We start from the raw sequence: 23029 nt of genomic DNA, 5'->3' as shown, positions 1-23029 counted from the left end.
CAAGTCCTGTGGGAGGATGAGGTAAATACCTGATAAATTGGAGATTATCAATAAAAGAAGGACACTAGAATTAATAGTGATCCCGTAAGAATCAAGGGCATCATGTCTATTAAGATCACACCTTCCTATAGACAGGAAAGGAATACCTTTCTACAGGAAGGGGGGAATCTTAACAGGGGCTTGAAGGAAGTTAGTAAAATGAGGAGGGAAAGGACTCCAGGGATGGAAGACAGTCGGCGAAAATGTGCTAAGTTGGGAGATGGTGAGGCAATGCAAGGAAGAGCAAGAAGGCCAGTGTCACTACAAGAGGATTGGCAAATAAAAGGGGGGGCAGCCTGTGAATGACTCTGAATGCCAACCAGCACTTTCTATTTGATTCTTGGGGGTAAGAGAAAGCCATTGTATTTCATTCAATGGTAAAATGGCATGGGGAGACGTGGGCTTTAGGAAAATCATTTTGGTGGCTGAGTAGAGGATGGACAAGAGTGTCTTATGACAAGAAAACCCACCAGAAGGCTAATGCAATAGTCCAGGAATGAGGTAATGTGGGCTTGCACCAGGATGATGATAGGGTCACAGGAGTGAAGGAGCATATAGCAGAGGTGTCAGGAGAGCAAAATCTGTATTCCTTATCACCAGATTAGACATGGGATTGGGAGTGAAAGAGAGTAATCTTGAACTGTGAGCATGGGTGATTAGGAAGATGGTGATAGCCTGAAATTGAGAAACTGAGATAAAATGAAGGTTTACAGGGAGGGGCAATGAGTAGAATTTTGGATGTGTTGCATTTCAGATGTGTACAAGACACCAAATTCAAGATTTCTAACAGGCACTTGTCCAACAGGACAGATTTCACACCCCCTGAAGGAGGCACTCCCTCTGTTGCACCAATGAATGACTTCAGAACTAGGTGACAGTGGACATTGACATGGCAGTTTGGCCTCTAGTAGCACATCAGTGTGGGAGACCATCAGATCATGTAGCACTGCAGCATCACAGGCTGGCACACTCATCCCGGGGATGTTTCTTCTGGCTGAGAGTACAGCTCACTACATCTCAACTCCTTTGTGAGGGTCTAGGGCAGAGTTAGCTGGCTACAGTACTCCTTGCCACTCTCCAAGTACGTCCGGGGTCAGGCTTGAAGGAGAATCAGACTCATCCTTGGTATTCACTTCACCAGCACCTGCTATCTCCATCACCAGCATTGCTGGGGCTCTGCCTGAAATAAAAACAGAGGTTCCCTGGTTCTTGACCTCTACTGAAGCCACATATGTCAACAGGATTGGTAGATATTATGTCTACTTTGCCCCAGACCTTCTCTCCTTTGTCTACAGTCACCATCTCTGAGGATACTTATAAGTCTAAGGCTATGACCTTAAATATTCCTGGAACTGAAAGCCCAAGTGTCATCCTCAGCAGCAGGGTCACAGATATGGTGTCTTTTTATCTCGAGTCCCCTCCCAACCAAGAGCTTCTGGGTACAGTGGGAGAAAGTAGCACAGGTGCTTCACTGATCACTCTCCTTTACCTGTATCTCCTATGTCCTCAGCTGCTTTTATGGGAGAAGTACCAAGGGGGTTAGGTACCACTCGTGGCTTACTTCCACTGGTGATTGCAACAAAAAATCTCCAGTCTCCATTGAAGAAGAAGGCTGGGGATATCGCTATGACTCTTACAGGGCACAGCACAGAATCTCAAGTGAACTCAGCACTGCTTCTTACTACCAGCACCACTTGCATGGTTTTCCCTGGACAAAGCACAGTTTCCCCCTCATCTACTGAAGCTGAAGCCAGTTATCTCACCACGGGGAACATCAGCTCAACTGTCCCAAGGCCGGATATCACCTTTATCACCAAAATCCCAGATATTGGCCCTCTCTGTCCTGTGATCACTCTCAGCCCCAAGATTCCAAGTAGAGTGTCAGAGAAAAGCACAACTGAACCATAGACTACCACTTCTACTGAAGATCAACTGTTCTCAAACACTAATCCTGGAGGTTCATTGATCACCATGGCAGGCTCAACTTTTGTGGTGACTGAGGCTCATATTGTTTCACAAGCAGACAGAAGGGAGCTCAGAGGTTCCTCTGACTACAGAGAGCATGATTACATGCAGGACAATAACAAGTATCAACTCAATTCCTCCAGGGCTCAACACAGCAGCTGAATTGAGCTCAGCCATACCTCCTCCTACAATTGCAGAGGAGACTCCAAAAAGTACTGAGGTCATTCTGACTGCCAGAGATATATACCCTTCTTCCACTTGGCAGTGGGTAGGAGGGGGAACTACAGTGACTCCTGTCCATATGAGATGAGGTTCAAGTGTGTCTGCTGTGACCCAGACCATACTCTTTGAAATTCAAAGTTCATTTAAAATCACCAAAGCCCCATGGGAGATTGACACAAAGCATCCATTGTCTTGTACTGCAATCAAGGTCACTAACACAGTTACTCTATCAGATTTCACTCTGATCTCAGGGCTGGAGGAGGACCAGGATTCCAAAGGTGCCATCTCACGGACACAACCCAGCAGGACCCATCCCACCTTGTTTTGCCCTTCAGAAAACCCCATAACACATGGCACTAGTCCTGTGGACACCCTCTGACCAAGCACTATCCACTGGGCCAAGGGAGCAATTGCTTGAAAGAGGCACCAGTGCTGCTACTTTTCTTTTCAAAATGCTTGCTGAAGTCACTGTTCCAGCACCACAGAAAACTACCCACGGGCTTGAAAGTCAAAAGCATTTCTACCCTGGATGGTCAAACTGCCCTAGCAGTCTGCACTGGCCTTATTGGGAACTTTATCTCTGCATTGTCAAAGGTCACAGCTTATATCAGCAAAGATAGGGAAACAGTGTGAAATGGAGCTCCTCAGGCAGCCAGCCTTCAAGGAATTTGCATCTAATGGGGGAGACAAGGCCTAGAAAGGAGTGGTAACCAGTGAGAGGCAACTGAGTGCCTCATCATGAAGGAATGGTACCTGGGGAACAAGTGGAGTACATGGACACATGACATTAGAGAAGTATGAGAGAGAGGATTGGGTCAAATTTCCAGACCTGGAGAGGATCTGGGGGATGAAAGTGTACCCGTGTACGGTAAAGGAGAGAGTGAGATGAAGCATGAGCTTGGATTCGATGAAAAAATATATGAGGAGAGTGATGCACCTATGGGGACCATGGTAGACCAGGGCTGAATTTCTGGAGACTAAGCTTGAATCCTTCAAGACTAGTCTTTTGTGTGGGCATCAAGGAAGTAAGGAGGCTCGAAAAGAAATGGCTAGAGCATAGGTTCAAGGCCTGAGCAGGGCTGATGAGAGTGCTCTACGGGAGGAAGTGCCCATGATGTGCATGGGGGAGGAAAGTGTAGCTCAGGAGATTGGGTATTATCCCACTGAGAGAAAATGGATATCCCTGTGACAATAACACCAAACCTGCCCACATAAACTAACCAACTCCTCTGATTGTAGCATTCTCTTCCAGGAGCACATTTCATGGGCTTAGGGAGTCTGATGTTACCAGCAAATCAGCAGAGTCTACCAGCATCCCCATGATGAGCTCCACAGTCAGAGATTCTATTTCAGAGACAGTTATCATGGAAATCCCTGTAGGCTCAGCTACCGTTCTGTGTACACTTCTCATTGTGGCCATGATCACAAATAGGCTCAGATCTGAGACACCCGGTGGACCAGCGGATTTTCCCAAAAAAACTTCAGTTTCACCTAAGAGATCCTCCAGAGTGATGCTGATTTCTCCCATAAACCTCCCATGCTTCTTGACTCCAGTAGAGTCCACAGTCAGCCAAGGATCTAGAGAGCTTTGAAAGGCCACACTAGTGGCATGGGATACTCAGGCAGCAGCAGAGGCAGGTTCAGCTGCCTTGTCCTTCACTGCTCCCAGCACCATCCCAACAGATGGTGGAGGGGACACAAGCCCTTTCTTGGTGCCTATAGAAGGGCCAAAAGAAAGTCAGACAGTGTCCAGCACACTCCCAGAGAACACAGACACTTCTGCAAGCACTCACAGAGAACACATGCACTTCCAACTACATGAGTAAGCTACTACCCTGATAGAAGTTCCACTTCTTCTCTGCTCAGCCTAACTGAAGGACACAGTTACCCAGGACTTTGCCTTGAACCTCTTTGAGAAGCCTGAGGAATTAGGCTAGGAATGTGGCTAAATGCCCCACCTCATCGTTCATAAACTCTCTGATCATCCTCCTTTACATGGGAAGACACAAGATTAAATAGAAATTGACATATGAAGAACCACTTCAACAAGGTCCACAATCATTGAACTGTATGAATGTCAAGAACTTCTATAGAAATTTAACTGAATGCTATGAAAGTCTAATGAACTCTTTATCCATTTAGAAGAGATATCAAAATTTATTTCCCTCCTTCCCTTGAAATATTAAGGGTCTATCAGTATGGAATATTGATTTAATGTAAAAACTTTTTGATGTATTGGCTAGTTGTGCTACACATTCTAAAATCTTTTATTTTAAGGGAAGTCTCTTCGTGGGAGATGGATATATTTGAAGATAAATATGTAAAAAACAAAATGTAAAGATATCTTTATAACTAATTAATGTAAAATTGAAGCAATTTAAAGGAGATATTATGTTTAATAACGTGCCAATGTATGAAACAATTTTAGAGAAAGACATGAATATATATATATAAATGTAAATAGATCAGATCAACAGGAGAGAAAATGAAATACTTAGTCACATCTTCATAAAAAAATTGAATAAACTTTAAATGAGGTCCTTAAGTGCAACTCTCAGGATCACTTGCATTGACAAGTGAATACTACCAAACATTAATCTACTTAGCTCTAAAGATGCTCCCAAGAGTTGGTACTCTCCCACCTTGGCCAGCCATAGATCAAGCTATCTAAAACAGAATCCCCCTAAGTCTCTTTGGCAGTCTTACTGCACCTTCTTCCACACAACTGAGGCTCCTATTGAAACTCTGTCTGTTGTATTCTTCCTTTGTTTGGGAAGGACTTGGACTCCAAGGCCTCTGAAGGACATCAGAGAAATGATAACGTGATTTGCACTAGACATTGTTTTGAGTGAGGGAGGGCTGTGCAAGGTCACCAGCCTCGTATTTTCCTCCTAAGCCTTCTGGATCCAGTGACCAGATATTAATCATGATAACTGGAGATGGGCCGGGATGCAGTGGGAGATGTTGTTTTTTTCTGCTAAGTCCTATTCTGGAATTCTCTTAGAGAGTGATTATGCATGTTTAATGAATAGAACTCTTTAAGAAATAATCAGGGAATGGCCATTGTAATGATCAAAAGAAAAAAATATGAGTAAATACGACTGGAGGGAAAGAGCAACAGTGACTACTGATAATCATTTAAACCAAGAAGGTTCAGAAAAATATTAAGTGGAGTTTGGTCAGGGACATATTGGTGTGCCATGTATGAGTGTACTTGCTTTAAGGTTTGGGAAGAGAGAGAGAGAAAGACAGAGAGACAGAGACGGAAGGAAGGAAAGAAAGAAGAAAAGAAGGAAGAATTTAAGGAAGGAGGGAAGGAAGCAAGAAAAGAAGGAAAGTGAAAGACAGACAGAAAGTAAGACAGACAGACAGACAGAGAGACAGAAAGGAAGGAAGGAAGGAATAAAAAAGAGAGAAATGAAGAAAGAGGAAAAGAAAGAATGGAAGGAAGGAAGGAAGAAAGATAGAAAGACAGAAAAAAAGAAAGAAAGAGAAAGAAAGAAAGAAATATAGCCAATTAACCGCACGTTTATTGGTGGCCCTCTGGCCATTCAAATTTACCTTCCTTTGGAGAGGAGAAGGTAGGGGTCTACAAAATCGAAAAGATGAACTGAGGTACCCAGCTAGCTGCATCCCTATTCAAGCATCTAGGTCTACTCATAGGTCTGTGTTTGTCCTTAGTTTTTGAAGAAGACCATGTCATCAGAGTAAAGATGACATGACTTGCAGTTGACTATGTTTTGAGCGAGGTTAGGGTGTACCGCCTCACCAACCTCCCTTTCTCCTGCTGAGCCTTCTGGGTCCAGTGACCAAATGTTCATCAGGATGACTGGAGATGACCCAGCATGCAATGGGTGATGTACTGGGAAAACAAAAAAGACCAAAGACATTGCCTGCCATGAATGTAGCTCACATTCTACCAGAGGAGACTACATGCAAATAACGATATGCAAAGCAAACTATAATAGAGGATAAATAAGGAATGAAAAGAGAAGCACCCTGATTAAGAGAGGTCTGACCAGGGAATCATCCCTGAGTCCCCATTTCCAAATGTGAGCTTCTTCCATCCTCCTCTAGCACCTTTGTCTAGTGATGGTGGTGTTCTTGATGAGGATACTGCTGCTGCAGAACCCTGCTTGGGTACCCCTGAGGGGGTCAACAAGTTGGACTCAAGGGAGGTGTACAGAGATTGTAATCATGCCTTAGGAGGGTTAGGACATGGGAAAATCTGACCAGATCTGACCTGTCTTCGGTGGTCCTAGAGAATTCACCGGGGGGCTCAGTTGACTGAGGGACCCCTGGGGTGGGGAAGGAGGCTCCTGTGTGGCCAGGTCCCTGGGGTTAGTAGTTGTGGTTGACTGGGGACACTGGGGCTGGTTCAGTGGAGTCCATTGGACTGGGTGGGGCAGAACTGTCTCCAATCCATTCAAGGGGTAGGAGTGATTAGATCAGTTAAGATGCCCCATCCTTAGAACTGAGGGGGAGGGGCTCAAGGGCATATAGGCTCTGGCATTCCAGTGCCTAGGTTGAGCCTGTGTCTTGGGGAACTTGGAACGTTCGTTGGTTGCCTGGTTCCCGTTTGTGCACGGTTCACTGGGAGCCCTCAGTTGTCTTCAGGATCCACAGAGGAGGTGGATTGGAGGTCCTTCAAGTACCCTGGTGACCCTGAAGCTGCCAAGGGGGCCGGAGACTGAGTGGGAGCACAAGCCTTAGTGGGAGGCAGTGTGCTTCCAGGGTGTTATGTGGTGGGGGATGGGAAATTTGGGGGCGTTACGGTGGGAGGAGGGGTGGTGGGGGGCCAATTGGTGGGACAAGGGGCCAGGAGAGTGGCCAACACTAGTCTGGGAGCTGCTGTGCGCTTTGGCTGTCGTGCTGCTGGTCGGCTGTGCCGTGCACATCTGGAAACAGTGTAGCGGGGCGTTCTGCCATGGCATCGCTGGACGCAGCAGCTACCTTGCCTGGCCCAGTGCCCTCCATCCCTGGCACTCAGGGAACACAGATCGGGTGAGACCATGGAGGTCCCAGGGACCTACCTTCCCCCTTCCCCAGAGTAGCGCCCTTAGTACAACAGATTGCCAGTGGCTCAACACTCAGAATCACAAGGACTTTCCCGCCTTTCTTGTCTCCTTGCCTCGGGGGTCACTTGAGAGGCTCTCACCCTGGTCCCTGGGCCTGCTTCAGCCCAGGCCTGCCTGGTTCTCTTCAGCTGGCCCAGAAGCGGCGAGGCAACCTCCCGGGTGGGAGGACCCATCTCCCCCTTCCAACCTGGTACGGGCCCCTGAGATCTCTCAGCCACCATCTCCTAGTATGTCAAAGAAAAATCTGTTCAAAAACAGTCATAGCTTCTAAGTGCTAGGAATATGTGGAGGAAAGAAGGAGATTAGCTCCAGAAAATGCTGTGTAAACCTTAAAGCAGCATGTAAGTGCTGTTAGAAACTTTTCATTATAGAAGCAATAATAGCCAGGTTGAAATCCTGCACTGGACTCTTCGTTGCTATGTGACCTTGGGCAAGTCATTGTGTTCAGGTTTGGGGGTGGTCGGAACCTGAAATAGCAAACCCCTGCCCTTCCCAGATAAACTGAACCAAGCCTTCTTTGACAGCCAGAGAAAAAGTTGATTATAGGTCTTCCATCTGGGGTAGACTGGTTAGGGACATGTACATTTGTGACTTACACATGGACCAGTTAGAAACTGAACCCTGGTGATAAGTTCCAGATGGAATCTGAGCACTATCATGGAGGCAAGTTGGGTCTTATATTCAGAAAGACTGTGGTAGGGATCTAGGCATGCTCCAGTAGTCTGGGGTGAGTGGAGAATGGATTTATGGAGGGTCTTGAAGGGCGTGACCAATAAGTTGGCATCAGGACAGCAGAAACCAATAAAAAAGCATTTTGCTAGCATGAAGAATGGGCAGTAGTTGAAGGTTCCCTGGAGGTAAGACAATGGAGGGCTAGGCTTGTAAGGGTAGCTGACATTTGGGCCCAGGGATAACGGGCCCAGCCCATTGATGACCTCAGCCAAACACCAGCTTCTGAGGCAAGACCATGAGAAATAACTTATTCACACTCTGGAGGGGTGAATAGAACAGCCTCCAGAAACAAAAGTAAGCCTTAAAAACCTTTACCTGACTACAAAGTCTGTCCCCTAGGACCTCATTGACTAGGTAATACAGGGTGTATAGTTTCCAATACCATGTTCTCCCTTCCCATACCTGTAGGTGTGGGATGACCGTGAAAATGAACCTTTAGCTTTCCTAGAAGAGAAATCAACATTTGTTAGCTTCTTATTCATGAGAATTCCAAGCTACACTTCACATTTATTCTACTTAGCTGCCTTCTAACCTCAAAACAAGTTCCAGACCAGTTGGACCTTTGCTTTGTGTGTTACCTTCTCTGTGAAACATAACTCCTTCCTTATGTCTCCCATTCTACTGAGGGCTATTCTGAACTTAGGGAAATGATTTCTCCATGATATTGCTCAAATTTCCCTCTTCCTCTGCTAGAAAATAATCTAGTACTAATTCACGTTGATAGTGTCTCCTACAGTTAGTTTATTTTCCTGTATTTCTTGCAAGTCAAAACTCTCTGGCCTGTATGGATTCCTTTTGGTTTCATTTCATATATTACGTAATTTCTGTGGAGAGAAAAATTGTACTCATTCCTCCCAATTCATCCTCTTTTATGTATTCAAATCTTTTTTCCACATCTATCTCCATTCTGATGAATGCTATCTCACTCTCTTTTCCATACACATCCTTCCTTCCATCCATCTCCCCTTTAAGCAAGAATAGATTGTTCTCAACAAATATAGAAAGAGGGAAAGAGAAGATGATGATCAACGCATTAATAAGTCAAAGGGGCAGTCCCTTTGGTAAGGACAGATATAGAGACCCAAAAGAAAAAGATAAAATATAATTGCACATTTAGAAGTCTCATCTCACACAGCAGTCTAGGGGTTGGGGGAGACACAGTCTGAGGCAGATTTCTGATCTGCATGCTCATCTAAGTCATCTTCAAAAAAGGAACTTCTTGCCGTCTTTATGTAGAAATCTTCTGTCTTTTGTTAATTCTGCTATAAACTTGATCTTGACACAATTTAAAATTACCATGCAACCTTTATACCCTTATTTTTCTTATGAAAGTGTATGTTATTTCTCCTCTTTGGTGACCCAAATACAGAAAAATGACTCTTTCTAAAGGATGCTTTTCTTGTTCTTCCACCAAAACAAAATTTTCTTAAGACTCAATTTCCTCATTCATGGTACTCCAATGCCAAATTTCAAAGAACCAAATCTTGTATGATTTTCAAAATCTCTCCACCAAATAAGGATTTCCCCGAGAACTTTCCAAACCTAACAAATTATGAAATTTCTCTTCCCCCAAAATCAGGCTTTTTAGATAGACTGTGTCCATCCCCCCGTCACCACCTAGTCCAGTGTTTTCTGTAACGACTAAAAGACCCCTTCATCTTTTTATAACCAAGCTTGTAGGAGTCTGTGTAACATTTATCCCTCCTTGAACATGAACTGCTTCTGATTCCTGCCTCCACTTCTCTCTCTTCAATGAGAAGCACCCCCTTCTCCTAGCCCTTCCCCCTTCAATTTTCCAGCAGTGTGAGATGGATTTCTATACATAACTGAGTTATTCCTTCTGGTGCCATTCCTTGCTTGAGTCAGTACAGAGGAGAATAAGATTCACGGTGAAGGTTCAAGATTAAGGTTTCCCACCTCCTCCATCTTCCACTCAACTGTTATAGTTCATTCTTTATTCGTTGTTGTGAGATAATTTACCTCATTGTACCTTTCCCTTTCCCTTTCTCCCAGTGTATTCCTTTTTCTAACCCTTTAATTCTTATTCCTTTAGAAATCATTGGTTGGTTTTGGGGACCTTTTCTCCTCCATCCAAAGAACCCTTTGTGAATACCAGTATTCTTCCAGTGTTGATGTATGGCTACAATACAGGGAGCACAGTAGAGTCCACAGCCTGAAAACATAGAGAGCAATAGGGTAGGAAAGTGGGAAGCAGCTTTCCCACAGATCAGCCACAAAGAAGTGTGACTGGCAACTGCTATGGCCATGTAGTGAAGCTCGCATGGGCACAATCCAATGAGTCCACCTGTGTCCTCATGGTGTCAGGAGAAAGAGAATAAAACCCTTTTCATGTTGGAGTCAGACTCTGGCAGACCTGTGTGTGGATAGATATGAAATCATTTCTTCATCACTCGAAGTCCAGGGTTCTATATTTTGTTCAACCAAGCTGCCCCAGGAACACCTAAGTTCCAATCTTACCTCAGACACTTCCTGGTTGTGTGAACTTGAGGAAGTCACTTCACTCCTGTATTCCCCAGAAAATTCTGTAATACACATTTCCAGTGAGCTCGACCTAGCTCATATACATGCAATTCTCTACACTGACAAGACCACAGATTTAGTTTGAGAAAACCAGAAAATTAGGCATGAGATGTGTACTCCTAAGACATGATAGTCAGCACTCAAATATTTGTCTGTTTTTGGTTTGTGTTTTAAACATTGTTTGCCTGAAAGTTGGGTTAAAAGAGGCAAACAGGCTAGGTGGCATTTAATTCACATTGTTTCTTCCCTTCAGGCTGGCCAAAGATGGAGAACATGCATATCTAAGGATCAGGAATGTAAATTCGGATTGTGTGCTCAAAAGAATGAGAAGGCTTTAACACGTGCTAGAACAATCCTGATGCAGGACTCAGATTTATGATTCCCATAAATGTTTAACCATAATATGCAAAAGAATTTTCTTAACTGAATGAGTGGTAAATACAGTAAGACAAGAGAGGAGACAAACAATTAATTGAAATATGACCCAGGATATCTGTTTTCTTTACCATGAAAATGACATAACATAGCATATGTCCATGAAATATATATTTACGATAGTGCCTTCTCTTGAGGAGCTTTGTGCTTGGTAGTCATTAATAGCAGAATGCTCTGGTCTACTTCATCTTGCCTTGTTGACAGAGTAAAGGGAATTCTGGGAGTAGAGAAGTAGAGAGTAGAGAAGAGATATCTGTGAGACCAAGGGGCTACCTCTAGTCAATTAGTTCAGGCTCTGCCCTTTCTCGAGGTTTACATGATATTAAATGATTAGCAATCAAACAGCAGCCCAAGAAAGGACAAGTGAACACTGGAATTGTTGTGTTGGATGGAGGTGACTTATGGAGTTGATTTCTCACAGGGAAAGGTGACTATGCCTCAGCGAGACTCGCTATTGGATGCCTTGCAGCAGAAGAACCTGGATCTCATGAGACAGATCACCCTGGTCCAGGACACTCTGCACATCCGGGAGCAGTCCTTCAGCGAGCTGCAGACCCAACATGAGGAGCTGCAGGGCAGGCTGGAAGAGTACCAGGAGAAAGTGATGGACCTGGAAGATGAGGTGGTTGTCTCTGCTTCTTCTTGGGGGAGATGTTAAGGGATGCTGCAGAAACGGAGTGTGAGAAATGGCAGGAAAGATGGGCTGGTGACTGTGGGGACTGCAATAATGTACAGGCTAGTGATTGGGTTTTGTGATGGTTGAAGCTGGTTTCTTGAGATGTCGTGTTGAGTACAACTCTATGGATACAACTTCTGTACATCTGTCACATATTTTATTGGTGTGGTCTATTGCCTGGAACATTACTCTGCCTGATAAGTATTCATCAAAATATTTTACTCACTAAAGTGTCCAACTAGCTCAGATCACAGGGAGCCTGTACTGTAATCTCTCCCCAGCTCCAAGAGCCAAGAGGCTTCAAAAGGCAAATACAGCGCCTGAAGGATATCAATAAGAATTTGACTCTGCAATTACATCAGGAGCAGGAAAAGGTTAACATTTTGGAACAGGCCAATGAAGCCCTTCAGGAGAAAAACAATGTCTTGGAAATGACTTCAATGAAGAGAGAAGCCGATTTAGTAGAGTTGAACCTGAAGGTATTTGGAGCTTTATGCTAGTGGGTTGGTTCACCTGGATCTTCAAATCAAAACACATTTTTCTTTAAGAATAGTTTGGAGGGAAACAATTTGACTGTGAGGCATGAGTAGAATTACTATTTCTTCCTATCTATCCTTGTGGAGATAGAATTTCCACAGTGAAAACGAGAACGTTTTTCCTTGTTTCATAAGGTTATAGTATATATGGTAATTTTACTCAACAAGGTTTTATTAAGGCACAACTTTAACCTCCGGGACTAAATCAACAAGATGAGTGACTCATGAGTTTGTTTCCTTCTTTGTTTCTTCTTCTTCTTCTTTTTATTTTACTTAGAAAGGTGCTATTGTCTTGGCCATTGCTAAAGGTCTTTTCTTAGCTCCGTAGTTTGGAAATTTCTTCTGGGAAAAATTGCACTACACATGTATTTTTTTTAAGTTTATTTATTAATTTTAGTTGTCAACATTCATTTCCACAATCTTTTGAGTTCCAAATTTTCTCCTCATCTCTCCCCTCCCCCATCCCATAATACTTGGTATTCTGATTGCCCTTTCCCTCAATATGCCCTCCCTTCTATCGCACCCCTCCCTTCACTTATCCCCATCTTCTCTCTTTTCTGGTAGGGCAAGATAGATTTCTATATAACATTAACTATATTTCTTATTTCCCAGTTATATGCCAAACAGTTCTCAACATTCCTTCCTAAAGCTTTGAGTTCCATCTTCTCTCCCTTCCTCCTTCCCCAGCCATCCACACTGAGAAGGAAAGCAATTCAATATAGGCTATATGTGTATAGTTTTGCAAAAGACTTCCATAATAGTCATGCTGTGTAAGACTAACTATATTTCCCTCCATCCATCCTGCCCCCTATTTATTCTATTCTCTCTTTTGACCTTGTCTCTCCCCAAAAGAGTTTACTTCTAGTTACTCCCTCCTTCCATCTGCCCTTCCTTTTATCATCCCCCCACATATCCCCGCGCTCATTTGTCCCCCATTCTATCATCGCCCCACACCCCACTTATCACCTTCTCCTCTACTTTCCTGTAGTGTAAGATAGATTTTCATACCAAATTGAGGGAGCATGTTATTCCCTCCTGAAGCTTAATATAAAGAGAGTAAGCTTCACTTTTTCCCTCTCAACTTCCTCCCTTTTCTTCTCAATTGAAAAAATATATTTTTACCTCTTTTATGTGAGATAATTTGCCCCATATCATTTCTCCCTTTCTCCTCCCAATATATTCCTATCTCACCTATTAATTTTATTTCTATAGATATCATCCCTTCTTATTCATATCACCCTGTTCTCTCTCTCTCTCTCTCTCTCTCTCTCTCTCTCTCTCTCTCTCTCTCTCTCTCTCTCTCTCTCTCCAGACAAGTGTGAGTATGTGTGGCACAATCTGGACAGCTACACAAATACTGAGAAAAGTCTCAAGAGTTACAAATATTATCTTTCCATGTAAGGATGTAATGATTCGAACTTTAGAATGTGCCTTGTGATTTCTGTTTTCTGTTTACCTTTGCATGTTTGTCTTGATTCCTGTGTTTAAAATTCAGATTTTCTATTCATTTCTGGTCTTTTCATCTAAAAGGCTTGAAAATCCTCTATTTCATCGAATACCCACTTTTTTTCCACTGAAGTATTATCCTCAGTTTTGCCCTTTAGGTGATTCTTGGTTTTAATCCTAATTCTCTTGAATTCTGGAATATTATATTCCAAGCCCTTTGACCCTTAATGTAGAAGGTGTTAGATCTTCTGTTATGCTGACTGTATTTCCACCATACTCGAATTGTTTCTTTCTAGGTGCTTGCAACACTTTCTCCTCGACCTAGGAACTCTGAAATTTGGCTGAAGTATTCCTAGCAGTTTCTCTTTTCGGATCTCTTTCAGGAAGTGATTGGTGGTTTCTCTCAATTTTTTATTTTACCCTCTGGTTCTAGAATATCAAGGCAGTTTTCCTCGATAATTTCATGAAAAATGCTGTCTAGGCTCTTCTTTTGTTCATGCATTTCCTGTAGTCCATACGTTTTAAATTGTCTCTTCTGGATCTGTTTTCCAGGTCAGTTGTTTTTCCAGTGAGATATTTCAAATTATCTACTATTTTTTCATTCTTTTGGATTTGTTTTGTAATTTCTTGGTTTCCCATACACTCAATCACTTCCATCTGCTCCATTCTAATGATTATGCAACTATTTTCTTCAGTGAGCTTTTGAACCTCCTTTTCCATTAGGCTAATTCTGCTTTGTAAAGCATTCCACATTCCTTTCTCCTTGGCAAAGGAGCTTTTTCATGACCTTTGAAACTGTCTTTGTCATTTGTGGATTGAGCAATTTGGAAAATGCTGCAGCTGGTGGCTCCCTGAAACCTCTTCCATATCTCGTCCCTGCCCCATCATGCCGTCCACCCTGGGCTATGTGCTACTCTGCATCTTCTGTGATAACACTTTCCTGGTGGCTTTCCAGGCTGTCTTGGGCTGCAATTCTCTGTCCTTTTATGGTTTCTGCTGCTCCAGAATTTGTTTAGTCATACTTGCAAGTACTTTATGGGCTATGTGGGGCGCTTCCACAGCTTCTTCTTTCTACTCTGTCATTTTGACTCTGCCCCCTATCACTCAGGCTGCCTTTATCAGGGACTTGGCCAGGGAGCCCACTAGAGACCATGCTTGCTTGAGAAGGCTAAGAAACACCACTAAATACTCCACATTCTGCAATCTCTGTAGTCCATTTTTACCTAGTTTCTCTGGAAAAGTATTTTAGTCTCTTCACAGAAACTCAAAACTCTGTGGCTTGCTTTTAAGTGGCACATTGGAATGTGCATGGTCCTGCTTGGAGCTAGTGCCTAGAAGAGCATACAGCCCCCACTCTAAGGTCTGCTGTTGTGGCAATGCTGTCACCCAACACTAGTTCTACTTTTTACACTAACTGTGGTTTCCCAGACACTTGACAGGACAATGTGCCACCCCTCTGCCTTCCTGTTGTCTAGGTCAAGGTGGTTCTCCAGAAAAAAGTAGAGGAAGACCAGCAAATCAACCAGCGGATTCAGGCATTCATGAGGGCGTTAAAGACTGAGAAGGCCAATGTTCACAGCCTCAAGGAGCAGGTATGTGGTTGCTCAGGTGGATGTGGGTGGATGTGGCTACTCCTGCTGCCTCTGAATCTCAGAACAGCTCTCACCAGGGGCTATGTGGTTTTGGTTGTTGCCAGATCTGGAAAGACATATCACAGAGATGGTAGTGTCAAAGGCTTTCTCAGCATCTTTCAAGGAGTACTATTGAAAGGCCTTTTTGTCTACACCAGAAGTAGAAAGGTCTGCTTATTTGCCTGTTCATTTCACAGAAAATGCAACTTAATAGGCTTCTTGGCCTGACTCTTGCTTCCCCTTGCCACAGGTGGCAGCAAGTAAGATCAAAGCCGTTCACAACAAGCTGCATTACAAAGCTGCCACCTTGGAACTCATTGAACTGAAGAAAGAACTGCAGGCCAAGGAGCAGCTGGCTAAGAATCTCCAGGCAGACACACATAGGCTGCTGTAAGTATTGCCCCACTGGGACTTGTCTGGGCTCCGACTCCAGAATTCAAATCTGGCTTCAGGCACTTAGTGCTCTAAACCTTCACCCTCTGTCTGTCTCAGCTGTCTCGACTCTTAAGATGGGGATGTTGATAGCATCTGTTCCAACAAGGTTGTTGTGACGATCATATGAGATGATCATTGTAAAGTCTTCTGCACAGTTCCTGGCCCATAGTAGGTGTTGAAGAAATGTAGCCATTCGTGGTATTATTATTAATACATTCCAGTATCTCCTGAGGTCCAGAAGCCAGAGACACAGGCACAATGTCTTTTCATGTCTGGGTCATTGCCAATGCAGTCTGGGTCATTACCAATGCAGTCTTTCCTGGTTAGACCATGTTTTCCCTTGGACTTGATCTCTAATCAGCACTGGAAGAATGGGTAGGAATAGGAGGGGCTCAGGTTCAGTTTGGCTCCCTTTCTAGGTCAACTTCGAAAAGAAGCTTTTAGCTGATGTAAGGGATAGGCAGTGTTTATGCCAGCATAAAAATGCCTTGGTGGCACACTTGAGGGTAACTAGAAAGGGTACAGTAAATCACCCTTGAAACACATATGGTGTCTGTGACTAGTGCAGACAGCACAAGGTGAGGATCATCAGGCAGATTTATCAGAAACATGTAGTTATCAAACATCTGTGCTTAAGTGTTTTTTTGGAGTCTGTGTGCTCATAAATCTCTAGTGCTCTGGAGCATCACTGTATGTCTTGTATACATGACATTAAGAAAGATGCAAAATACAATACCAGGTGCCATCACTTCTAGACTGGACATAGATTGCTTTATAGCCAAAACCAGTTGCAGATCAGCATAGAAATGCCATTTTTACTTGATATTCTTCTGTCCATCCTTAGGACACAGGAGGAAAAACACCACCGGGAAGTGTCCCAGTTGAAGCTGGAGTTGGCAGAAGCTCAGGCTGAGCTGCAGCAAGGCAAGATGAGCAAGGTAATGCCCCCTGACCTGAGCTCCCTCATGGGGCAGAATACCCTCCCCAGGACAGGTCACGTGGTCATGCTGCAGAGCCTTAGCCAGCAGAATCATGTTCCCTCTGTAGCTGCCAGTTTGTAGTTAGTTAATGTCCCAAGAGGAAGAGGTGTTGTGATGGAAAGATCTTTAGGCCCCCAACAAGTGGCAGGTTCTGGAATTTATCCTGCTCAGGAGATCTGGAATGAAACCCAATCCAGAAAACTGCTCCTGAATGTTTCTGTTCAGAGGCCAGAGGTCCCAGGCATCCTTTGCTTTGGGCCATGGCACGCCCAAGGCTCACTCTGTATGGGGTCTTCCTGCTATGTCTTTAGAGGACTTCCATACGTTTGAGGATGATTGCTGTAATTCATCCATCTGAAATAAATGTCCCAGTAAAATAAAGGTGAAGCCTGATGACCCATTGTACAAGTAACAGTTGCTTATGATGCCAGAAGTGCTTCATGGAAAATCCTCATCTACTGGTTCATATCTAAGGGAGATGATATTGATGATCATGAGTTTGGCAAATTCATATAATCCCCATCAGTTCCCACATGTCAAGTGCTTTACAAACATGAAAATGCAATCCAAATATTAGCTACAACTTGGGGGCCATCAAAACACCAACATTGTACTTGCTGAGTTTGGGGGCCCTCCTGTCAATAACTGGGTAACATTGTGCACATTTAGAAAGCTTGGGTTTGCACACATGTACCATTATTTTATCTCTCTCCCTCCTTCACCCCTGCAGTTTTTCTCTGTGTCTCTAAACGGTAGGCACTAATAACACAAATAACACCTTTGTTTTTCAGAGGAAGGAACTGAAGGGAGAGATCAAATCCTTCCCTGTGACTCCCATTCAACTTCCATCCTGCCCTGTCCCTGCTTCCCTTCTAGAGGAGCTGCTCAATACCCAGCCCACTGTGAGCAAGGAGAAGCTCCACAGCCTGCACATCTCTCTCCACCAACTCAGGTAGGACCTTTTGTTTATCATTTATTATGGTATGTTTGGAACATCCTTTCATGTTACTTATGCCAAATGCACAACAAGTGGATCTGCCAACCTAAAAATCTCTTCCTGCCCTGTGACTGTGCCATGTTGCTTCCTCTCACAAGATAACAAAAGGTTCAGATTTGAACAGGATCACCTATGGACTCCGTCTGCCAACTCACACCTGAAGAAAATTCCCCTTGAACAGATCCCCAACATAGCGTGAGCCTCTAACCCAGGCCTTCCCCACCTGTGGTTCATGGGCCCTGTGCTACCTACCAGAGTATTTCAGGTTTGGCCACTGACAAATTTAGAGGAAAATGTGGAGAGGAAGTCCTTGGACTCATTGCATCCAGCTCCAGAGCCCGAGGGCCACAGGTTGCACAGACCTGCTCCAAACTCTACCAGGAGACCTCCCCTTGTGGGCAGCCCTGGCCAGAGTGGGATATCTCTAAGTGATTTTGTTTTTTCCACTCATCTATCCTTTATTGATACATACTGTGTGTGCACCTAGGATTGAGTATAGGAGATAGAACTTAGCAGAGTCTTACAAACAACTCTAGTATATAGACACACATAATACAGAAAGACAGGCACATTTAAGTTTTAGATCGATTCAAAGGAAGGGAGACTGAATTGGACCATTCTCAGAGGCGTTTTGGATTCTACTCTGCAGAGACTGCAGACAAGGGCTTCCAAGGCAAGGGGAACGGCATGAAAGAAGGCAACACTAAGCAGACTTAAGACTCTAGAGAAGACCAGCTGGCCTCTGATGCCAGGGGAGAGGCTATGTTAATCAGTAGCTAGACATAGAGACAGCTAGTTCACCCTCTCCCTCACCTGCTTGCCTTCTCTCTGAGACTGCTTTCTTCCTCTGTAGTGCAGGACCATTTTAAGCCATGTGAAATGCCTGATGGGGTCAAGAAGAGTAGGACACTACAGAACGTCACAACCCCACATCATCTGGTCAATATTCCTTGTTTTGACCAGTTTAGAGGATACCTTTACATTCTTTTCATTGGAATATCTTTGATTGTGAGGGAGGATGAACAGAAGAAAAGGCTCTCACTTTTAAATTTTAACTTAAATTCTTGAATTTAAATTTTAACTTAAATTTAAACTTCTTAAAAGATTTTATCTCAATGTGGAAATAGAGGATGAAGAAACAAGGATCGGGACTAGGGCTCCAGCTGTATAATCTACCTGAGAGCAGAGAGGCAGTCCCTCCTACTGCACTTTTGTTTTCTTTACTAAGGAGAATCCATTTTATACTGAAATAGCTGCTCAAAAGGAAGATGCGTCAGTTAAGAGAGGTACCTGATTGTCCTTGGCGACTTCAGGGCACGAGGCACAGTTGAGCTCTCAAGATGGGAAAAATAAGGCAGATGTCACTGGTGAGGCCACAAACTAGGATTTGGGGAAAATCATGGAGCACAGGAGAGGACCAAAGGAGGGCGAGTGTCCTGATCTTCTCAAAAGGGAAGAGAGCGAAGTCTGCACATGGAGAATAAGGAGGGTGACCTCTGTTGCTGAGAAATTATAGAGCATGTTATTTAGGGAGTGGCTAGAAAACTGCTAGAAAAGCAGGAAGTGTCAGCGCCTGGTGTTAGCTTTCCCAAAGTCACACACAGTGCATTTCATCTCCCTTCTTCTCGGGGTCATTAGACTGCTCAGGAAGGGGAATGCTGGAGCTATCCTTTCTCTAGATTGTAGCCAATCATTTGACCAAGTTTCCCATGCGGTCCTTTCCAAAATGAGTGAAGAAAGTGGCTAGAAAGTAATACGTTCAGATGGATTTACAAGGAGATGAAAGACAAGACTGAAGTCGTAGTCATACCTCAGTGACTTAGGCATAGATGGCATGTTTTTCCAAGACAGTTAACACTTCTAACAGTCAGATGCCAAAAGATCTCACATGGTAAAGTTATTAGGTCAAATCTAGTAAGATGAAATTATTTTTGGTCTCTTTAACTAAGAATTTGACAAACATCAACCAATATGACTATTTCTATCAACGATAGAATAAAGAGGAAAAAGAGAATTGTGTATGAAACATGAATCTCTATTATATGTAGTTTGGGTAATTTCAAAGTATGTATTTATTTTGTGTGGCTTACATATGTCTATGTCCCTTTTCTGAACTTGATTCTCTTCTTTGCTGGATGTTCTTAAATTTAAATTTAAATTAAATGTTTTGTAGCTCATTTTTTTTTATTTTTGGAATCAGTATCTTCTTGTTACACTTGCCCCCCAAATATTCATATCCTTCCTTCTAATCCACCCTGAAGAAAACGTAATCCGCCCCCATTCTAACAGACTAAGGTAATAGAAGAGAGGGGGGAATCACACATCTGTTATCACTAAAGACAGTATGATTCTGCAATTATAGTCTGTACCAAGAGGATGGAGGCCTGCTTCATTACTAGTCTTCTGGACTCATTGATTCATCATTGCATTGACCAGAGTCTCAAGTCTTTTGGAGGAATTTCTCTTTACCACATTGCTGTCAGTGTATGTAATTGTGCTTTAATCTGTCAGCTCATATGCCTTCCTAGATTTCACTTCCTTTTATAACTCCGTACTGTGCAGCAACACTCTCTTCCTTTCATATACCATGTTTTCAGTCATTCTCTAATGGATGAACACACCCTCAGTCTTCAGTTCTTTGCTGTAGCAACAAATGCTACCACAAATATTTTGCACGTATCTATTCTTCCCTTCTTCTTTGGTCTCTTTGGAGTATAAAATTATTTGCTAGAATAAAATAATTAAGGATCAAAAAATCTACTTCACTAACAAAGTAGGGGCAGGCATAATTAGGCAGAGATTTTCCTGAAAGAATCTGGCCTTTTAGTGCACTCCAAACTCCAGTTGAGTCAGTAGTGTAATATGTCAGACAAGAGAGCTAGAGCGATCTTTCCTGAAATAAGAAATGAACATACCCAGACCTAGGAAGGCAATCATCTCTCTGTACCTTGCCTCAGTAAGTACACATCCAAAAGGCAGTGTGAAGCTCATTGGTAAAGTAGAAAGTGTAGTCATAATGATTGGTGGTCTTCAGGCCCTGCCAGCTTATCTAGGGAGGACGAGGGCATGATTAGCTGGGGAAAGAGGATATCTGCAGGAATTGTGGCAGTTTTCAAGTATTTGAAAGGCAGTCACATGGAAGAAAGCTGAGTCTCATGTGTCAGAATGCCAAACAGTGGAATTAGCAAATCACCAGAATTCCAGGTGACACAAAGGGGAATAGGTTTTCTCAAGAGGTGATCAGTTCTCTATCCCAGCAAGTCTTTTTGGAGAAGATATCTAACAGGCCCTAAGGATATTTGCTTTTGGGGGTTCTTTGCCGAAGTTTGGGTTGGCATGTGTGGATGCCTACGTCCTCAGAACTCATAATTTCTGGGGGGGGTTTCAAGAGATGATTTTTGATGTATGTGTTGTTGATTGTCTGTGGATAGATCACCTTTGATCCATTAGGGGATGAGTGATTCCTTTGAATATTTCTACGATTGCAAGACATCCTAATTTGACAGATTACGTTTAATGGAGCTATTTAGTCTCTGCTGATTTTGATTCTCTTGGTTATTGGTGAAGAGATAAGGGTGTTTTGCTCTTTTTTTATCTAATTCTATCATATGTTCCTCTTCTCAACAGATAAAAGTTCTTGAAGTATGATTTCATTTTCATCGAACTTTGGGTTTCCTTAAGGGCTTAACTGTACGATCTTGCTGCAATTGATGTTAATATATAGTATGAGGTTGAGAACCCAAGTTTATATTCAGCCACATCCAGTTGTTAACGAGGACTTTCTGTTTGCTTTGGAAACTAATATTTCAAATAATTGTGATAGAAAATTATTATAGCTCTTTCTGTTGTTCCCGGGGTTCATTTTACACAGTATTTATTCCTTCGACCTGTTTCCTTTTCTTAAAAGGCAACAAATGGATAGTCTTCAACACCACATGGAAGATCAAACGATCAAAATACATGAATCGATGCCTTCATGGACTCATCGATGGACTGTCACTTAATGGACCTCTCCATTACCTTCCCATCTGCTGCTTCTAGGAAACTCGTAAATTTCATCTTTGCCTGAACCACCCTGTCAACACCCAGCCAGCAGTGAAGCAACGACCCTATATCTGAATAAGCTTTATTTTCCTCCAGAGAAGAGAACATTTCTTTGGGACATTTTACTTTATTGTTCAAATACATACATTGTATATAGTTGGTTGTGTAAAAACAGTAAAATTATAACGATTTAATTGTTGCAAAATCCCATTTTGCAATTTCAGAATTCTTGGATTGTCTTTCTTTTTCTTTTGGCTCATTGTCATGTTTAAGTTTGCTGCTAGAATATCTGGTATAAAGAGATTTAGGGAAGTTGACATGTACTGGTAAGGTTTTTAGAAAAATGATTGGTTTTTTTTAGTATACCTTTCCAACACAAAAGTGCCTACATGACAGGGTTTTATTTTGTTTCCATCACCTTTCTTTCTCAACTATTTGCAAAGGAACATTGCTTCTCTTTCAGTGGGACAAACCTTCCTCTCTCTAGCTGACGCACCAAAGTTCCTAAGTAGCAGTTGGGGTACCTGTCACCAGAAGGTCCATGAAGGACCTTTTGTCCCACACAAGCAGAGAAAAAAGATGGTAAGTGGGAGGATGAGGGAGTGCATAAGAGGGAGGGAGGGAAAGGAAAGGGGGATATGGACAAAGATTGGCAATAGTTAGTGGAGGGCACTATAGTTTGGCTAGCTCTTGGCTTGTATTCCTGGATCCATCTTACCTTGGCAGAGTGGTCAAAGACAGGATAACAACAAGGATCTCTCTTCTCTCCATCAGTTGTGAAAACCTGAGGTTTATACCTGAAACTGACAGCAGGTGAGAGTCGCCCCAGCCAAATGAAACCAGTGAAACCATGGAGAAAAGTACAATCCCAGGAGACTGGACTTTATGAGCATGGTAGGCAGTTTTACAAAAAAAAAAAAAAAAAGGGAAAACTTCCATTTCTGTCACTTTCCTGCTCAGGAGTCATTGTTTCTGATGCACAGGAATGGAAAAAATTAAGACACCACATCAGTTTAGACTTCTGCTTGCTCTGTCTTTGCATGGTGCTCTGGAAACATAGAATACATTCATTCATTTACAAATAAGCATCCCTGGATAGGCCACACTTCAGCTCCTCCCACTACTCCACCAAAACTAAATATCATCAGATGGCTACGTCAGAAGGCTAGCAGTTTGCGAAATTTGGATTTGGTTGAGTTTTATTTTTTAAAAAACCGTAGAAATACAGTTGCAGTAAAGAGTTGGAGATTTCTGTGTTTGTAATCTTTAGGG

The 23029-nt window shown here is 43.0% G+C and overlaps 1 protein-coding gene across 10 annotated transcripts in view; it reads left to right on the top strand.

The window, feature by feature from the left end:
- LOC140524831 (golgin subfamily A member 3-like) overlaps positions 1-21983 on the top strand; it is a 67131-nt gene extending 45148 nt beyond the window's left edge. For 8 of the 10 annotated variants that reach the window (XM_072639652.1, XM_072639653.1, XM_072639648.1 and 5 more), the window contains 7 exons: positions 11434-11634; positions 11970-12167; positions 15146-15262; positions 15552-15691; positions 16581-16674; positions 17508-17668; positions 21621-21983. In XM_072639652.1, the coding sequence (XP_072495753.1) occupies positions 11434-11634; positions 11970-12167; positions 15146-15262; positions 15552-15691; positions 16581-16674; positions 17508-17668; positions 21621-21717 (1008 nt within the window). In that variant the 3' untranslated portion in view covers positions 21718-21983. Of the gene's footprint in view, positions 1-6737; positions 7231-11433; positions 11635-11969; positions 12168-15145; positions 15263-15551; positions 15692-16580; positions 16675-17507; positions 17669-21620 lie in introns of those variants that run through there. The other 2 variants (XM_072639647.1, XM_072639656.1) reach the window with 2 other exon arrangements.
- The last annotated feature ends 1046 nt before the right edge of the window (positions 21984-23029 follow it).

The sequence above is a fragment of the Notamacropus eugenii genome, chromosome 2, assembly GCF_028372415.1.
Source record: "Notamacropus eugenii isolate mMacEug1 chromosome 2, mMacEug1.pri_v2, whole genome shotgun sequence".
NCBI classification, from domain to species: domain Eukaryota; kingdom Metazoa; phylum Chordata; class Mammalia; order Diprotodontia; family Macropodidae; genus Notamacropus; species Notamacropus eugenii.
The sequence above is the reverse complement of the archived record's forward strand: the minus strand, read 5'-3'. Positions and strand labels throughout refer to the sequence as shown.